The sequence below is a fragment of the Lissotriton vulgaris genome, chromosome 7, assembly GCF_964263255.1.
Source record: "Lissotriton vulgaris chromosome 7, aLisVul1.2, whole genome shotgun sequence".
Classification (NCBI taxonomy): Eukaryota; Metazoa; Chordata; class Amphibia; order Caudata; family Salamandridae; genus Lissotriton; species Lissotriton vulgaris.
Window position 1 is genome coordinate 1,230,982,103 of NC_141695.1, and position 20,780 is coordinate 1,231,002,882.

Genomic DNA, 20,780 nt, shown 5'->3' on the forward strand with positions numbered 1-20,780 from the left:
CAAAGCTGTTACATGCTTGTATCGCTGATTCTGAAGCGAGGGTGTGGCTCCCTTAGTTAAAGTGAAAGCAAAATGGGAGGAAGATTTGGGGATTCCAATAGAGGAGAAAAAATGGGAAGACCTCATGAGGCACTTACTCAAAATCTCCTGGAACCCGCGCTTTAAACTCATTAACTTTTATGTTCTACATAGGGCATATCTCACCCGATAGGATAAATAGATGCTTCGAGGCAACAGATGCTGCGTACCCACGCTGTATGGAGATAGGAGCAGAGTTCCTCCCCATGTTTAGGAGTTGCCCATACCTGGGAGGGTTCTGGAAAGCGGTCATGGACACGATGTCTGAAGTTAGGTGAATTGCACACCACAACACTGCCTGTTACATTGGTTCCCACACACCCCCAAGACTGAAGTCACAAGTGGATTCCAGGACCTGGTGCTTCTCCTGGCTAAAAGAGAGATAGCCTGGAACTGTAAGGCACAAAGGAATCCTAGTCTGGAGAGATGATAGAGTGAAATAATACGCTGGTCGGATTATGAATGGGCAATAAGAACTAGAATTGCTAAGAGAATGAAGGGATCATTGGAATCAGCCAGAACCTGGTCGGCCCTAGTTGAGGAATTGAAAAATAGAATTGGCTACCAGGCAGAAACCCCGGAAGGCAATAGTTGATTTAAAATACCTCCAGAGAGATTCAAGGTGGGTGCAGCGATGATGTGGTGAGATGGCATGAGTTTCCTTATAGCTGGACGCAAGTAATATCACAAATCTGCTTAAATGGTTCAAAAAGATAATATGATCAGCAGGGTATAGATATCAGGAGCACAATGAAAAGACCTAAAACTATTCCGGACATGTTAAATCTGGTCCATCATGATACACCTAAGGGAGGTGGGGGAGGGGGATGTGATAGAGGGAATGTTATGGTTCTTAGTAGTTAAAGAGTTACCTGGGAATTGGTTTATGGACCACGTCCAGGCATCCCAAATGTTAAGATTACATCTAGGCCTGTTATATATGGAAATGTAGATTAGTTTATCTATTATTTCCTGCAATACCTTGAGTTGTTAAGGATAGACACGACGATGAGTACTGTTAACCGAATAGTTACGTTTGTAGACATTGTAAGTGCTGTATGGTCAGCTGCATAATCAATAAAATTCTGTTGCAAAAAAAAAATGTTTCTGTTAGTTAGCATTGGTAAGGGACAGATCAATTGAAAAATGTCAAAGCAGGAGAAAGATAATGCAGGGCCAGGTGAACACCATAGATTACTTTATGAATGATAGCAACACCTCCCTCGATTTCAAACTGCCTGTCCACTTTGATGATGGACTAGTTAAAAGGGCGTTACAGTGTCTAAAAGAGTGTGAGAGGAGTGGTTGAGTCAGGATTCAATGAAGAAGAGAATATCATTAATGCTGACAAGGGTAATAACAGCGATGTAGGTAGGAAGATTGCTGCTAGGACTAACGCTACCCAGCGCTAGCTGCTGACTCTTTGGCACTTCTGTTTTAATAATATTATTTTCGTTTTCATTATTTGTTTTGCATCAACATACCTGTTTCAATTGACCTGCTGCTAGCATGCTAAGCCCCACCTCCGGCCTCCTTCCCCGGTCCACCATGGGCTCACGTCCTGATTGAGTGGAGGGAAGTGCTCATTTCCGGGCGGTTGGCGGTCTAATGCTGCTGTTAGGATTTGTACAAATGCACCCAGAAGGCGGAGCGCGCAGCGGATGGGCTTGAGGTAGGAAGACTGCTGCTAGGACTAACGCTACCCAGCGCTAGCTGCTGACTCTCTGGCACTTCTGTTTTAAAAATATTATTTTCGTTTTCACTATTTGTTTTCCATCAACATACCTGTCTCAATTGACCTGCTGCTCGCACGCTAAGCCCCACCTCCAGCCTCCGTCCCCGGTCCACCACGGGCTCACGTCCCGATTGAGTGGAGGGAAGTGCTCATTTCCGGGCGGTTTGCGGTCTAGTGCTGCTGTTAGGATTAGTACAAATGCACCCAGAAAGCGGAGCACGCAGCGGACGGGCGCAGCGGGTGCCCCGGCGGCGCGCCAGAGTCAATCCCGCCTGCGCCCGTCCGCGCCAGGATGATTCCATATGCCAGAGATCCAGGTCAATCCACCATTGATTATAAACCTTCTATACAAATTAACTATACTAAACAGGATCTTCTTAGTTTACAGCTGGCAGCAGCCCTGGGCAGTGTATCAAAGACATGGCCATGCACGGAAGGTCCAGTCTCATGTCGATTTTGTTGGTTTCAAGCTTCTCTCTCTCATCCAGATTACACTATCCCGCCCCTCGCAGATACCATACAGAGAGCGTGGAAAAATCTGCTGTATAATGTCCGCTCCTTGCCCAAACATTCCACGGAAGTATGGGATCTTATCCACTCAGCTCAGCCGGAACTGGGTTTCCTAACTGAAACCTGGCTTGAACCTCATTCGGTTCCTGCCATCGCATTAGGTATTCCGGAAGGATTTAAAATGATCAGATTGGACAGACCTCTTAAAACTGGGGGCGGTATTGCCATCATTTATAAGGATGGCATTAACATCTCAGTTTTAGACCAATGTAGTACTGCAACCATGGAAGTATTGGTCTTCAGGATAAATGCGCCCACACATGAATGTTGGAAAGGGGCATTGGTATACCGCCCTCCTGGACCGGTGGCCAACTTCGCTCTGCAATTAGTTGAACTGCTTGCCCCGCATATAAACTCAGGTAATAACTTTCTACTATTAGGTGGTTTCCATGTCCATAGTGACCGCACTGAAAATGTGGATGCTCGGACACTCATGACTGACCTGTCCCTATTAGCACTAGTTCAGCATAATGTAGGCCCTACACATGTAGCAGGTCACACATTGGACATGGTATTCTCCAATTCTACCACAGTTAAATGTGAACCCCCTAGACAAGTAAACTGGTGTGACCACTCTACCATTGAATTCCACATGCATGACCTGATTGTACACCAAAAATGGATCCCGGCTACATCTTATTCACGAAGATAGTGGCATAAGGTCTCAGCAGATAACTTTCAAAGTGTGTTTATAGAACCACAGTTTGAAGCTGCTGACAATATGGAGATAGCCCTATCTAAATATAATTTGGCTATTGACCAGATAGCCCCTTTAAAAGTATGCATGAAGCACCCTAACCAGCGCCAGACAGCGTGGTTCACAGATCAGCTGCGTCTACAAAAGCAAGCTTGTAGGAAGCTAGAAAGGGTCTGGAGGACCACACATACTGAGGCGAACAGAAACCAAAACCACCTCTCTTTGACCAACTATCATAAAAACATTAAGACTGCACGGAAAATGCACATATCATCAGAATTAACGCTAGCTGGAAATTCATCTAAAATGCTGTATCAAATTTTACAAACCTTTATTTAAGGTTTGTGAAAGTATCGAATCATCCTCTCAAGAAATGTGTGATGATATCTCTTCTTATTTCTCCCATAAAATAGAGGTGATATATGACAAAATCTTGATGACGGGAAATACGGTGAGCAACTCTGAGTCCTCACATGCTCTCAAATCGGTCAACCATGTGCTGCTCAGTGATTTCCCTGCCATCACTTTAACTGAGGTTGAAGCATTGATGTGCAAGATCAAATCTGGCTCCCCATCTGACTATATCCCCGCTAAAATCTTCCCATCCCTGATTAAACAATTGGGCCACATAGTTCAGTCTCTTGTCAACCTTTCCTTCACACAAGGTCTGGTGCCACGGGAGTGGAAGATGGCCCAGGTAAGACCCATTCAGAAGCACTCCAATACCCCATGGTGAGAGCTGTTGAACCTCCGCCCCATCTCACTTCTTCCATATCTGAGAAAACTTATGGAGAAACACGTTAACACCCATCTGTCTAACTTCATCGAACAAACTGAATGTCTAGATCATTCCCAGTCCGGGTTTAGGCCCAAGCACAGCACCGAATCTGCACTTGTTTCAGTGACCGATAGCATCAGAATGTCCCTTGACAAAGGACATTCTATGGTTCTGGTGCTGTTGGATCTATCCGCGGCGTTCGACAATGTGTCCCATGACATCATGCTCAGAAGATTGGACGAGGTGGGCCTAAGGGGACCGGCTCTGTCATTAATCAGGAGTTTTCTGTCTGGGCGCGCGACTTTCAATCTCGCCACGTATCACTCGACCCCCATGGAACTAACTAAGGGGGTGCCACAAGGCTCCTGTTTTAGCCCTACATTATTCAACATCTATGTCGCCCCCTTGGCTAGTCTCCTGAGGACATACGGGTTCATCCCTGTTTCATATGCCGACGACACTCAGCTCCTCTTTCCATCCAGTAAACTTACAACTGCGGTCCAACGTGCCTTTTCTGATGGAATGCAAGCTGTGTCCCAGTGGATGGTAAACAACTATCTACAATGTAATGTGGGAAAGACAGAGGTGATGTTGTTTGGCGAAGCCCCTTTTCTGTGGATCCCTGATTGGTGGCCATCAGATCTGGATCCTAACCCTGTCCCCAAACTTGTTGTAAAAAATCTAGGTATCCGTCTAGATCAGGTCCTTAGTTTAAAAGAGCAAGGGACTCAAACAGCTGGCTCATGCTTCCATATAATTGGAATGCTCTGAAGAGTTTTTCCGTTACTCCCTGACTCCACCCTGAAAACATTAGTCCAGGCTTTAGTGATCAGTTGCCTGGACTACTGTAATGGGCTGCTGATTTCTGCTAATGACTCTTTATTAAGCAGACTTCAAGTAGTCAAAAATACAGCGGCCAGACTGGTCCAGAATGCGCCACCTAGGTCGCTTTCACGACCTTTGTTGGTGAAGCTCCATTGGCTGCCCATCTGCCAACGGATCAAGTTTAAAACTTGCTGTACTATCCACAAGGCACTTCAAAATATGGGCCCCTCCTACTTGGCGGACAAATTCCTACCATATACTCCTTCACGTGCTCTACGCTCCAGCAGTAAAAATCCTCTCGAAATACCAATTATTAAGAGGGCAAGATTGGGAGGGAAGGCCCTCTCTTACCTTGGCCCAGGCCTCTGGAATGATCTCCCTGACTCCCTTAGACTCTGTCCAGAACACACAAAATTTTGAAAATTGCTAAAGACCTCTCTGTTTCACACTTATTAAGTATGCTAGTGTCTTCAACCCTCCTCAAAGCCCGCTTAAGCGCAGAGATACTCCTCCGGGAGTCGATTCAAGCGCAATACAAACATATAAATAAATAAAGTAAGCACAGTATAGGGTGGTGTAGGGCTTAGATTCAGGAAAGGGATTGTAGCTGACATGGATCTTGACAATGTTTGAAGGATATTGTCATTCAGCGCAGAGGTAAGGTTTCTATGATTCTGGGATGTCGTAGATTGAAGGAGGATGAGAAGTGGTAGTTGACAGTGTGGGTGTTGGAAGGGGGAGGGCTGACCAATGTGAGGATTGCACATAGGGAGTAGATTCCAAGGCATATAGGGCCCGATGTAGGTAACCTCAGATTACCGATTCTTAAATACCGAATCACACCGATTCGGTATTTAAGAACTGTCAATCGGGATTTAGGTAATTTTACCGATTTCATTATCGAATCGGTATGATTCGGTAATTACCGAATTCGGTAATTACCGAATTCGGTAATTACCGAATCGGTATTTACCGATTCGGTAATTGCCATTCATTCCTATGGGCCTGTAGGCCCATAGGAATGAATGTCAATTACCGAATCGGTAAATACCGATTCAGTAATAGGGGGAAACATTGAAGGGTGGCAGGGTGTCACTTTGACACCCTGTTGCACCCCTCAATTGTGCATGGGTGCACATGTTGCAGACATACATGCCCTTAGGGCATGTATGTCTGCAACATGGCACTGTTTAAAAAGCAAAAAATATGCTTTTTAAGGGGTTTTCATTATTTACCACCAACTTCTAGTTGTTGGTAAATAATGACTTCTTAAACCCCTGTAGCACTGATTTAAGTGCTACCTACATGTCAAAATACAGATTCGGTAATTTTACAGAGTCGGTATTTTACCGAATCGGTAAAATGACCGAATCTGTATTTTAAAATGCCCCTACATCACAAAATCAAAATACCGGTCGGTAACGGCCGAAATTAGGGAATTTCGGCCGTTACCGACCGGTATTTGCCTACCTCCATCGGGCCCTTTGTTCTTTATGACTGCGTCAAGTTTATTGTTAACACACTAACTCCTGACCTAACCTAGTGGAGAAAAGCAAATGGAAAGAGAAGAAGTGTGAAGAGAGGTTAACCACCGAGATCTAAAAGAGCTGAGACGGCCAGGCCACAGAGGAAAGGAATTTGTAGAAAGGGAAGAGGTGGAGAAGTGGGAGGTAGAGCCACAGATTGCTTTGTCTAGCAGAGGTCAGGACAAATTGTGTTTTCATTAAAGGGGGTGGTTGGAAGGGAAGGGGTGAAGAAAGAGCAGGTGAAGAGGTCACTGGGGCAGATTGCATACCTACTTCAGGTACATTTTCAACATTCACTGTAGATGGGGTAGCAGAAGGGGGAAGGCAGGGAAGGGGATCTAAGGGCAGTTTAGAAGAACTAGCTTGAGAGGCCCTTTCTGTTACCTCCTGTGAGGCGCTGGAGACACTCTCAGGGATAGTTTGGGAGAGCTAGCTCAAAAGACTTTTTTGGCCTTTGGTCGGAAAAGGGATTGAGGAGAGGCAGTAAAACTAGCATGGGAAGCTGGAATCTGAGAGTGAGAAGAGGTAAGCAATGGCAATGTCAGGGAAAGTTTGGAGAGTCAACTTAAACTGCTAGAGGGGGGAAATGAAATGGAAATGTGTGAATGGCAAAGCAGAGGATGAAGGGAAGGAGGCATGGAAGACATAAGGTGCAAGATTGAATGCTACACATTTTTAAGATATGAGAAAGAGTGACTATGAAGATTAATGTCAAAGCATTCAAACAAGACTTTTTCATTCTTGCAGATGCTGATATGAAGTTTTCTTTTATGCACCCTTAACCAACTGTTTTTCCTGTGGGATATTATCATTTTTTCACAGTGTGAAAAAATCTGCAGCGAGTTTTGTTCCATACAACATCATGAGAGAAAAAGAGACCGTCTGATTTAATGTATGCATTATTTTGATTGTACTATCTGTCTAAGAAACACAGTCTTGGCATTGGAGGGAAAAGGACTGTTCCTAGGGTTTATCAATGCCTTTTGGAGGCCCATGCAGTATTTTGATTGTACTATCTGTCTGAGAAAAAAAAGTCTTGGCATAGGAGGGAAAAGGACTGTTCCTAGGGTTTATCAATGCCTTTTGGAGGCCCCAGTCAGGATGCAATAGCAAAGATACTGCATCCAGAATCCTCTGTTTTCACTCAAGCACATCTCAGGGAGATAAAATAGGGGGAAGCATCAAAGAGTAGAGGTGTACCTATAGGTATGGGGATGATTGATCATGGGAAAGAAAGATAATCATAGAAATCTGAAGTTTTCAGATGAGTAGTCCTATTGCACAATTGCATGAATGGAGAATATTATAAGGAAGGAACAGTTGACTTGGTCCCACTTACCTCTAGATATGATGATAGAGGAAGTCATATGGGTCCTGATGATAAGTAAAGGGGGTAAAGCCCCAGGTCCAGACGGAGTCCCAGTAGATGTTTTTAAGATCGTTGTCGATCTGTGGGGCCCAATTTTAACCAGAGTTTTTAATATGGCTTCAACAACAGTGATTCCGCCTTCATGGGGAATGTATACTATTGTCCCAATTTTCAAAAAGGTTAATAAATCAGAACCAAAGAATTATTGCCCAATTTCACTTTTAGACTCATCTGTGAAAGTAATGAGCAAAATCATACTTAAGAGATTAGAAGAAAGGGCTTTTGCATGGTCAACACTTTCACCTGTACAGTTTGGTTTCAGGAAAGGTGTGGGGAAGCTAGAGCAATGCATAAATCTGGACCTATTAATAGGTAAATATTCATGTGCTAAAGGTGGTAGACTGTACCTCTGCTTTGCAGATTTGAGCAGCGCTTTCGATCTAGTTGAAAACACCATTCTCTGGTCAACTCTTCTCACTATGGGAGCGCACAGGCCTATCATTTGCTTTCTGGCAAGTTTATATGAGAAATTAGCATGTAATGTATACTATGGTCCACGAGGTGGATGTACTAACTACATTGCAGTTATATGTGTTATTGGGCAAGGTGGTGTACTTGCCCCTTTATTATTCTCCCAGTTCATTAACGGGGTGGATAAGACCTTACAAGCACTGCAAGAAGGTGCCCCTTTAGTTTCCGGGCGTTCTCCACCAGTGCTTTTCTATGCAGATGATGCTGTCTTATTGGCTAGGACCCTGGTGGGGTTCAACGTTTAATTGGGGATTTTATTGCTGCCAGAAAATGTATTGTTAATAAAAACAAAACCTATACAATGATTTGTGGGGCAAGGAACAAGAAATGTAGAAACATTTTTATGGACAATACCCCAGAGGTTACTGTTGATACCTTTTGCTATCTAGGTATCATATTTTCATGCAATGGCTCATGGTCTCAAGAATTTTTAAATGTTAGGTCCAAGTCGGGCTCCCGGCGGATTAAGGAGTTTATAGCAATCTATAGGGCCAGGGTTTTTTCTATCACCACAAATGGGGACGGTGAGTGGGGCTACTACAGATTGAGGAAAATAAGTTCTTCAAATGCTTACATTGTTTGCCTACTTCAGCCTCTTCCAAGATTATTCATAGGGAGGCAGGGCTACAACATCTTACAGATATAGTCTCACTCTGTCCCCTGTTGCTTTGGGGTTCCATTTGGTCCAAAGACGAGATCAGTTTTACCAAGTCAATTATTTTAGATTGCTTGTCTATGGATAATGCACTGACCAGTCCCTGGCTAAGCTATATTAACATTTTTTATAATAAATTATTTAAGATTCCTGTCCCGACTAACCCCTCATCGATAATATCACTTCCCAAACAGTCTATCCGAGAATCCTTTCTGATTTATAAAAGGGAGGCCCCGATGGACTGTGAGAGAAGGAAATGAACTGTCATGTTTTATCTAACACTTACATTAAAGGATGTCTGCCAAGATTACTTAATTTATACCTCTTACTTAATGCATCGTTTTGGATTAGTCAGGTTTAGATTGGAATTTGCTCATCATTTAGTTGGCCTCCCCATCATGAAAACGTATTCCTCAGATATGACCCCTTGTCCATGTGACGGCTAGGGCAAGCAAAGCACTATGCACTTTATATTATTTTGTGACTTTTATTCAAGTTTTAGACGCTATTACTTAAAACCACTTTTGCTTGCACAAGGTATCAGATAGTAGATTGCTGCTCTAAAATATATGTTTGAGCGAAATGATATTAAGGTCTGTCTTAATGTTGCACTTTTTATTATAAATGTGATTACTATACATAGAAATGTTGTCGCACCTACACAGTGATGAACTTGTGGAATTTAGATGAAAATCTTATCTTTTTAAATATTTTTTCTCCGCCATTCGCATGGTTAATTGTGATATCATGATGTTTATCGGGTGTTGTTTTATCTTACCTTTTTTAATTTTCTACAAAAATTATGTGCAATATGATTTGCTTTGTATCTTCTCCTGAATACTTTTATGGTTGTTTTTTACATACCGAATGAAGTTTCGTGAACTGAACTGAATAGTTCTATGGTACTGCATAGGCAGGAAAACATTCTGAGGGCTGGTTTTGGCTGTGTGGGGTGTCCCAGGGCATCCAGGTATTACTGGTGCTCAATTGCACCAGCTGAGGTTCTTACTAACTGGTGTCTGTCGATTCCAGTATTATTGTTACTCTAATTTCAACATCAAACAAACTGATTCAGCACTTGATGCTCTAGGTACTAAGGGCCAGATTTACAAGCTCCCTGCACCACCAGTACGTCACTTTTCATGACGTACTGGTGGTGCATGGCTGCAGTTTGTGCACCAGCCAAGAGGAAAGCAAAGAGATGCAACATATTCTTGTAAATATGTTGCATCCCGGTGCTTCGGAAGTGCCGCAGCGTGGCGCATCAGAAGGGCTTGCGGTGCCACGCTGCAGCACTTCCTCATAGATCTGCCCCTAAGTTCACTGCTGCGTCAGGGAGGTGATGGGAAAAGAGAACTCAAAACTCAGTAGCACATCCAATAGCACTCAATATAGTCCCGACAGTGCACTTACTTTTGAAATGAAAATGTATTACAATGAATACTTGTCACGTTTATTATATTAAATCACACATATGCACAGAATGTAAAAACTGCAAAACAGTACACGAAAATATGAACATGCTCTTGTCTGAATTAAGAATTTAAACCTCTCCTCAGTCTTATCTACTTTAAAGGTGTATCACAAATGAAATCTAATCACTTAAAAGTTAGTCTGGTGACTTTATCTGTGATGTTCCTATTGCCAAATTGTGCACCTGCTAGACCTAAACAGGAAAACCAAAGCATTCCCTGAAACAGGCAGCAATATCAACATTTGTCTTTTCAGAGATTATGATGCTAAGCCTACAGGCATGGAGATACTCCATATGATAAATAAGGAAGGGCAACTGTTTCTGAACTTAACATTTCAATCATTTAGCAAAGTGGGCAGGCTCTGTCTTTCACATCAGGTCTTTCAGTAAAGAGCCCAAATAGATTTTATGGGAAGCCAAAAACATCAGTCAAAAAGTATTTTCCTGCAGAAACAACAAAACGTTGGCCATTCTTAAGATACCTTGTTACTCCAAAGACGTTCAATGGCACCCATGAACCTCTCATATGAGTTAGATTCCCCTGGGGGCCCCTACAAAGTTTAAGCCTAAGAAGCCTGTTTTACACAGGTGTCCTATTCCTACTGCGCGCCCACTACAGGGCATGCGTCATTTCTCTACTGGGTGATTTGTGCCACGGAAGGCTCAAGAAACCTGTTGGGAAACCCACTTGTGCGGGTGCCCTGGCTCCTCAGGAACAGCCGCTCTAGTTTTTTTGCCTTTTTCTTCCTTTCTGCTAGGAAACAGTGAGAAAATGGAAATCGCTCACATGAGCATAATGTTCAAAAACCCCTCACCACAACCGCTACACAGATTTCATAGATTTCCTAGAATTTGAAGTAGTTTCAATCAATCAATCAATCAATCAATCAATCAATCAAAGCATTTATATAGCGCACTACTCACCCAGAGGGTCTCAAGGTGCTAGGGGAGGGGGGTCCGCTACTGCTCGAACAGCCAGGTCTTGAGTTGCTTCCTGAAGGCGAGGTGGTCCAGGGTCAGGCAGAGGTTGCCCCTGCCTCGGACTGGTCGCCCTCCGGTCCCGCCTCTCACGGGCCCCTCCCCTACTGTTGTATCTGCAATGTATCTCAACACTCGATCGGCAGTCAAACATCAGCTCGACCTTTTTATGTTACTGAAGTCCCATAAACCCGACCTGCTATTTCTTACTGAGACTTGGTTCTCGGACAGCTCTCTCCCCTCACTACTGGCAATACTCCCCCCATCTTATTATGCTCTCCGAGCTGATCGTTCTTCTGGAAAGCCAGGTGGAGGTGTTGCCCTGATTGCCCGCAAAGAACTCACTTTCCAATCCTTAGCTTTTTCTTCCTTGGGCTCATCAGACTGCTTGGTAGCCCGCTCACTTTCCCTGACCCCCCGCTCAAGTGTGTCCTTATCTATCGACCCCCGTCTTCCCCGCAATCGTTTCTTTCAAGTTTTCAAGATCTGATGTCTACCTTGGCAGTTAACCACTCTTCCATCGTTGTTCTTGGGGATTTCAACTTTTGGCCCTCTGACCCCGCTGAGTGTGCTACTTCCAAGGAGTTTTCAGATTCACTACACTCTCTTAACCTCACTTCTGCTGTCCATGCCCCTACTCACAGTCTAGGCCACATCCTCGACCAAATTTGGTACCGAGATTCCCCGGTCACGTCATTATCCATCTCTCCCTGTGCTTGGTCTGATCACTTTCTGATCACTTTTTCTTTATCCCTCCTCTCACTCTCCAAGCCCCCCCCCCCGCCAAAAACGTCTGGGCACGATCATGGAACCGCGTAGACGTAGCGGCCCTGTCTGCCACACTATCCATGTCCAGCCCCGATCTTTCAGGGCTGCCATCCTCTGGACAAGCGGAATCCATCAACGGCTGGCTGCGGGCTGGCTGCGACTCAATCGCCCCTTTAAAGCGCATCTCGTCTCAGCGCTCCAAAGATGCCAACCGCTGGTTCTCCGACGATTTGAAGACCCAAAAACTTAATCTCCGCCAAGCGGAACGCCTTTGGCTGCGGGATTATTGTCCTACTTTAAGAAACCAATATATCACTATTCTAGCCCAATACAAGAAATCTATTTTGGAAACTAAGAAGGCCTATTTCTCATCTAAAATTCAGCTGGCGGAGAATCGGCCTAGAAAAATATTTTCCATCGTTCAAGATCTTACCTATTCTGATAGGGCCTCACTTAAACCGTCTCCCTCGCAACCACTCTACAATTCTCTTAATTCCTTTTTTCTTGACAAAATTAGCACGATCAAAGCTAAGATTCCCCCTCCATCCCCCTCCTTCACCAACCCTTGCTGTCCTCCAGTCGCAGCACGTCTTGATTCAATTCCCCTTCTCACGACTGATTCTTTTTTCTCCATCCTTCCGCTGGTCAAGTCCGGCTCCCCTCTGGATCCCTGCCCAACTTACATCCTGAAACAGATCTATTCCTCCTGCCCTTCACCGCCCCTTACGTTCCTTAACAGTGCGCTATCCCAGGGTATTGTCACTCCATCACTTAAATCGGGGGTGATCGTACCTATTTTAAAAAAACCTGGTGCAGACTCTTCTGACCCAGCTAATTACCGCCCTATCTCTCTCCTGCCTTTCCTGGCAAAGGTGCTGGAACGCCATGTTGTTAGAACTCTGAGCTCCCAGGCAGGCTGGATTCCGCCCTGCACACTCTACAGAGTCAGTGATAATATCTGTCCTGGACAACCTCAGGGAGGGTATGGATACTAGTCAGCCCCAGGCCCTGGTCCTCCTTGATCTCTCTGCCGCGTTCGACACGGTGGACCACGCCATCTTACTTTCACGTGTCGAGGCGGCGGGAATCGGAGGGTCGGCCCTGTTGTGGCTATCCTCCTTCTTGAGTGGGCGCACTCAAGCAGTTCGCTTGGGTGAGTACTCAGCTGACTTTCGCCCAGTCCAGTGCGAGGTCCCCCAAGGATCCTCCTTGTCTCCACTGTTATTCAATCTTTACATTGCCCCCCTTATTTTTGCTTTACAGCAGCTGGAGGTCTCTGTCTACAACTATGCAGATGATCTCCAGCTTATCTTCTCTCTTTCTTCTTCCCCCGTGTCAATATCTAATTTTCAGTTTACCATGACTTTTATCCAGGACTGGATGAACTTCAACCACCAGAAACTCAATCCCGACAAAACGGAATTGGTGCTGACGGGTGGTTGTTCCAGTCCTTGGTCCTCTTCCTTCTGGCCTCTCTCTTTAGGTTCCCCACCCACTCCCGTTCCCTCTGTCAAGACCCTTGGGTTCAAACTCAATAATCAACTCTCCCTCCACTCTCAAGTTAGTGCGGTCGTTTCTCAGCCTTCCTCTCCCTCCGGACAATCCGCAAAGTCTCCCGGTTCTTTTCCCCATCCGCCCTCAAACTAATACTTTTGGCCATGGTGACGTCCCGCTTGGACTACGGCAATGCCCTCTTTCATGGCATGCCAGCGTACCTCGTGAGGCGCCTCCAGTTGGTCCAAAACCAGGCGGCTCGTCTGGTATTCAATCTACCCAAATCTCAACATGTCACGCCCCTTCTCAAATCCTTACACTGGCTCCCTGTCCGGCAACGTGGCCTATTCAAGTTGGGCTGTATCATCTTCAAAGCCCGGTCTGGTTCTGCCCCGTCTTTCATTAGCACGGCTATTCACGACTTCACCCCGTCTAGAGAATTGCGCTCTGCTACTCACCAACTTCTCACTGTCCCTCGCTTCAAACGAAAAAAATGGGGAGGCTTCAAATTCTCTACCACAGCCCCGGCCTTTTGGAACTCTCTCCCACTTCATCTGAGATCCTGCTCCCAGTACCCCATCTTTCGCAAAGATCTCAAAACCTTCCTTTTTTCCCAAGCCTTCCCTTCTTAATCCTCCCTTGTCCCTCAGTCTTTCTGTCCCTTGAGTAGTAGTATTACATAGCGCCAAGAAACCGCCTGGTGTACGCGCGCTCTAGAAATATTTTTAAACTCAAACTCGGGAGGGAGTTCCATGTCTTGGCGGCGAGGTAGGAGAAGGACCGTCCCCCTGTGGTGGCTCTTCAGATGCGGGGGACGGCGGTGAGGGCGTGGCCGGTCGATCGAAGCTGGCGTTTGGGAGCGTAGAAGTTGAGGCGGCTGTTGAGGTATCCTGGGCCTTGGTTGTGTAGGGCTTTGTGTGCGTGGGTGAGGAGTCGGAAGGTGATTCTCTTGTTGACCGGGAGCCAGTGCAGGTCTCTCAGGTGTCCGGAGATGCGGCTGCGACGGGGGATGTCCAGGATGAGTCGTGCTAAGGCGTTCTGGATCCGCTGGAGTCTCTTCTGGAGTTTGGCGGTGGTTCCGGCGTAGAGGGAGTTGCCGTAGTCCAGACGACAGGTGACGAGGGCCTGGGTGACCGTCTTCCAGGTCTCGGTGGTAGTTTACACCGAATGTATGACGTTACAACGCATACATTTACAATGCATGCCTTTACAACCCTGTTTTTACATCGCAACATCCTTTACAACACATTATTTTACATTGCATGCCATTACATCGCATTTTTAGAAACCACCTTTACAACGCATTCCATTACATCGCATCATACCATTACAACACATACCATTGCAACACATACCATTACATCGCATTTAAGGTAAGTGTTGGATAGTGTAGGGGTAATAATTACTATTCTAACACCAGTCAGTGCAACAGTAGGGTAAGTGTTGGATACTGTAGGGGTACAAAATTACTTATCTAACTCCAGTGAGTGCAACAGTAGGGTAAGTGTTGGATAGTGTAGGGGTAAAAATTACCATTCTAACTCCAGTGAGTGCAACAGCAGGGTAAGTGTCAGATAGTGTAAGGTTACTATGTGTTGTAATGGTATGTGCTGTAATGACTTGAGATGTAATGCCTGCGTTGTAGTGACATGCATTGTAATGACATGCGTTGTAGTGACATGTGATGTAATGGCAGCTTTATAATGAGATACGATGTAAAGGATGTTGCGGTGTAATGACTGCGTTGTAAAGGTAGTGCAATGTAATGACTGCGTTGTAAAGGTTGTTTCCTGTTTACACTAAAGAGCAGTTAATCTTAAAGGACCAAACCAAATGGTCACAGATTTCTGTCTTTCCTGCATGGCACTTATCTCCTACAAGGTACACTGCCATTACCTCTTTTGCTCAGTGAGTTGGTCAGCTTCCTCAAGCCTGAAATAGCACATCCAGCCAGGCTATCCTTAGTCACCAGGAAGCTTGACAGTAAATACCAGAAGGGAGACTCTCCTCCAGTGATTTCCTTTCCCCAGCAGGTAACACCTTTTTCTCTACTGGAATAGCTCACTGTAATGCAGAGGTCCAAATCATAGGTCAAAAAGCTAAAATAAAAGTGTGACTTTTCATGGGTTAGAACCTATTTCGCAGACATGAATCAAGGTGCATTTATTATTTTGTGCCACATTGTATGCATCTGCTAGAAATTGAAGACAGAAAGACGATGCCAGCTCCTTCCGATTTTCCTAAGCCTAAACAAAAGATGTTGGAACAAGGCCATTGAATGCTGCTTGCAGGAAGAAGTTAATCGATTTGCAGCCTGATTTTTTTTTATTAAATGCCACCTGAAAGAACTGAATCAAGAGAACAGCACTTTATTGCATGATGGGGAAAAGTTGGTGGGCATACTATCAATGGGCGAAGCACCACAAGATTTATACAGGCGAAGTTCAGAGATAGAGTTTATATTTAGCTGACATTATACCTGAACCAGTTCGGCATGCCCTGTCAGCTACAATGGCGGACTGACCTGACTAAATATCTAGGGGCCTCATTTATGAAAAGTGACGCATCGCTGAGTGAAAACAGCGATGCGTCACTTTTCATTGCACCCTCCTTGGGACATGCTGGATGCGTCATATTTATAATATGACGCATCATGTCGCAAGGAGTTACAGATACGTCAGTATTTCTGACGTATCTGTATGGTGCAAAAGTGACGCATTGCTGGAGTGTGTCACAAAAGTGACGCAACTCCAGCAATGTGTCCTTTCACATGAGGCAAGCCCCATGTGAAAGGGCCTGCGTCAGTCTTACGCCTGCTGTGAGGCAGGCGTAAGAAATTGACGCATTTGTGTCCTAGAAGTGGCGCAGTGAAATCTCATAGATTTCACTGCGTCATTTCTATGACCCTTTCTTGCGCCAATACGCCCCCCCTTGCATACATTATACCTGGCGCAGGTATAATGTGGCGCAGGGGTTTACAAAGTGACGCATCTACTTAGATGCGTCACTTTGTAAATGTGGCGCAACAAGGCGCATTTTTTACACCACTGGTGCGTCACAAAAAGTGACGCACCGGCGGCGTAAAAGTGACGCACAGCCTCATAAATGAGGCCCCAGGTATCTTCTGTGGTGCTGACATCCCCACTATAATCAGGGTAAAGTATGGAAGGTACATGCAGGCCTTACACCCTCACATCGACAAGAGGATAACCCTCCCCTTGTTAATGGAGGGTGAGTTGCTCTAATAAACATAAGTGTACTGCCTAAGTTACTATATCTATTTCAAAACATTCCGGTGCCTCTAAACAAAGCCTTCTTTACTCAACTCCATTCCCTCATAATCAAGTTGGTTTGGGCAGGCAGGCAGACCAGGATCGGTTGGCGCATACTACAGCGGCCATAACGACATGGTGGGTTTGCAGGACCCCACTTTGAAGATTATTATCTGTTGGCACAAATACAGTTCATCCACCATTGGTTTCATAATTGCATGCATTCCCCCATGTTGTTCTCGAGAAGGTCTGGTGGCTCCTATCCCCCTTCCAAAAGTCCCCTACACCCAACTCCACAGGCCAGCTCAGGAAAGTCACACTGTGCGGTGCACAGTTCGGGCATAGAATCGATTAGCAGATCTTTGTAGCATACCTTTACCTTACTCCAAACACATACCCATTAGACATTACCACGGGCTACAACTGGACGACCTTCCTGGGTTCATACAGTCCATGGGAAAAAGACACATAGTAACACTGGTGGGTTTACTTCTTGCACATATGTCCCAGCTACTATGCTAGATGTCCTTATTGCAGTGATTTGTTCCCAGAAGAGCCCCCGGAGTGGCTGATGTTGAATATCCTGCTAACCAACCCTCTATCATGCAGACTCATATCAGGATTGTATGCAGCGGTAATGGACTGTCTGATTACAGGATTCCCGGTACTCGCCTGGCGTGTGTGGGCAATTTAGGACAGGATATAACTGATGAGCAATGGCGGTTCTTCCACTGTCAAACTAAAGACGTCTTCTCCAATGGCAGCTACAGATTAATTGATTATAAGTTTCTACAGAGAATGTACCTCTCCCCAATGGATCTTGCACCACGTTATCCCGAAGTTGACCCTACTTGCAGGCGGTGTGGTATTGAGGGAGCAGATTATTTCCTTTAGTATGTTTGGGTCCAGCAGTGGACACTTTATGTTCTCACCTTACAACTGTCATCAAATGAAAAGATCCCTTTGGGCTCCTTATAAAGCATACAACAATATCTAGCTCACATCCAATCATAAGCCACTCGCCAGCACCAAGTAGAAATCGAGAGCATAATATAAAAATATCATGTATTCTTTATTCAGCAGATATCATAAAATATTATAAAAAATACAACTATCTCATCAATACACATATATTAAAAACAATTCATTCACAAAGCAAGGGGAGAACTTTATAGTATTCTAAAAGAAAACACAAACAACAACCTGCTACATGTCAAAGGCACTTCAAGTACATAGAGTTAAATGCAAATGTTCCCAGTTTGATGTATAAATGACCTTTCTTTGCTTCTATTCAAGCCAGATGTTAATTAAAGTGCTTTCTTAGCCAAAGCAGCTCTATTCAGGCCAGGTGTTGTTTGGGTACTCTCTTAATCAAAGAAGCCTTACAACTGCCTTACTCGAGATGACATGACAGGCCTACTTCACTCCCACTGTGGTGTTGCTGGGGTATGTCAACGAGTTTATTAAATCATTTTGTAAGTTCACTGACACTGGGTTATATTTGAGTAGAGTGAACATGAGATGGGGGTAGCAGACTTGCCCTGAAATTTAGGGAGTGGCCGAAGGACATGGCCCTATGTGGGGAATGGTCGGGGAAGTATGCAAAACTGGTGCTACCGACAGTCCATCAACGAGATTTCTGGGATCCCTTCAGAACTTACTTGCTAAAATTGAGGCCAGACTCTTAGGTGTGTCCACATCTAGCGATGTTATGTGTTGTATCTTAATGGATTTAATGTATGGGTGTATTGTCATATCCTAAACAAGGCATATAAAGCTTCTGCAAGCCGCTGTGATCTCATTATATGTTTTCAACCAGTGTCAAATCATCATACCTCGGAAATGTATTTTAATAATTTGAATACTGTGAAATGTGATTTCCCGTTCGTCTTTCCCATCCGTTATGTCATGCTCAAGTATGTTGCCACACTATTTGTACATTTCATGTTTTCCAAAACGTACCAATAAAAACAAATAAAAAAAATTACCTGAACCAGTTACTACCGAAACGAAAATTGACGGCACCATTTTTTATAGAACAGTACACAGTATAGTTTTGTTTAAACATATCTCTGCAAGTTTATCTTATAATTGCGATTGAAATGTGTAACAATTTTAATTAATCACACAATAATCACATCTATCTATCTATGAAGGTTAGCAGGACAAAATGAATCATGGGCACTAATTATTGTGCAGGTGTGTGTGTGGTATATTGAAATCGGTCAATCTGCAAAGTTTTTTGGAAGACAGCATGACTTTCACTACTCACAATATGGAATAGTGGAGTAATTCGACTAGGGTGTAAATGAGTTGCTGAAGAAACAAGCATTTGCAATGCAATCGGGATTGTCTTTTGGACCTTATATGTATTTAGTTATGCAGCACATTAGCCTGGGGGCTCAAACATCTACTGTTCTTTAACATGGAGGGGAAGTAAGCACCAAACTGCGTGACATGCCAGGTATGGGAACACATGGAGAGAAATATTGCCTTTCAGCAGGAAATGGTATAGTCCAAAGCTCTATTTTTATTGGTCATATCACTGAAAAAACAAGATTGAAAAAAATATTATTATCTGTGGGTGCTCATGGAAGACAATTTCTATGGACTGGAATCTAGAGAATGCTAAAGTGAATCTGGTATTTTACTGACCTCTGCTGGTCGTTTTCTATCAAGCCAGTTGAACAAGCAGAAAGCAATGCTGGTATTTTACTGACCTCTATTGGTCGCTTTCCATCAATATAGTTAAATAGGCAGTTGAACAAGCAGAAAGCAATCCTGGTATTTTACTGTCCGCTACTGGTCGTTTTCTATCAAGACAGTTAGAGGCGGTTGAACGGAAAAAAAGTCCATAAGCTGAAGCAGACAAGTCCTAGGGCTGATCTCCAGATCCCACAAAGTACATACACATATAGGTATATACTTAAAAATTATACAAGATGTCTCGAATGCTCGACCTAAAAACACGATGGATGGCCCCTAGTCCTGCGGTGGCCATAATCCCCTAAAAAAGACAGACTGTTGTCTTTTCCTGGGACGCCAAAGGAGAAAGTCATAAGTGAGAGGTTAATGCAACACTTAGGGTGCAGGCACCACAAAAGAGGACCAGCAATCTTGTTACAGAATGGCAGACAGGTAAGTTAATGCATTGTAACTTCTGAACAATGGTGGACCCAAATGCTCATGCCCACACACTTCCAGGGCTGGGGATCTCACTCCAGTCTGAAAGGGACTTTAAGGCAGGGATAGATTGGAGCGCAGGAGGTATCATGGGAGCTTGATGCTAAACCATGCTCATTGAGCTAATGAGGCCAGAGGAGGAAACGGGGACTGCCTTTTAAGGGCACCTCATGTGTGAATTGACTATGGACAGGCAGGCCGAGATTTAGCAATCCGAAATACAGAGTGGTGGGACTGCAGATGTAGATAGATGCAGGGTCCTCTATGTAAAATGGCACTGGGCTGTCACATGGGGAAGTGGGAGGTTTTTAAATGCCAACAGAAATTCTTGTGTCTTAATTTATTTGTGTTATTGCATGCAATGTGTATTAATACAACGACTAATCATGTGCATATACGTCTCCTGTTTCCCACATATCTTTAGAATTCTCTTGCTGACTTTTTGGTAAGACAATGCATTGCCTTCTAACTGACTTTCTCAACTTTTGTTTTACTTTGAGTAGCTTTCTTTAAGAACTTTTCTTTTCACATTGTTAATAATTCAATGAACATGCAACAGACTGTAATATTGATGCTGCTGGAAAGAAAATGTTTGATACTTGCCGAAGCCATGTACAGAGCCATTTAAAAATGAAAGCAAATTCAGATGTAGATTGGCAAATCATAGAGAACGGAAGCATTGGAACTACTTTAAAGCCTGGCAAGTAATTTGAATTTGTATGAACCTGTCACAGAGATCATGCACTACATCGGGATTCTCTGTGCACTGTCCCATACTGTGGGGTGGAAGTGCAGTGGGGTTGGACTCTTCACTGTGTGAGCAGTCACTTCACCGGACAGTGCCTTT

The 20,780-nt window shown here is 44.4% G+C and overlaps 1 protein-coding gene across 1 annotated transcript in view; it reads left to right on the forward strand.

The window, feature by feature from the left end:
• The window catches only part of LOC147703290 (uncharacterized), a 177,933-nt gene extending 157,531 nt beyond the window's left edge, over positions 1-20,402 (forward strand). The window contains exon 11 of the mRNA XM_086929486.1: positions 20,358-20,402. Within this exon, the coding sequence (XP_086785612.1) occupies positions 20,358-20,402 (45 nt within the window). The remainder of the gene's footprint in view (positions 1-20,357) is intronic.
• The last annotated feature ends 378 nt before the right edge of the window (positions 20,403-20,780 follow it).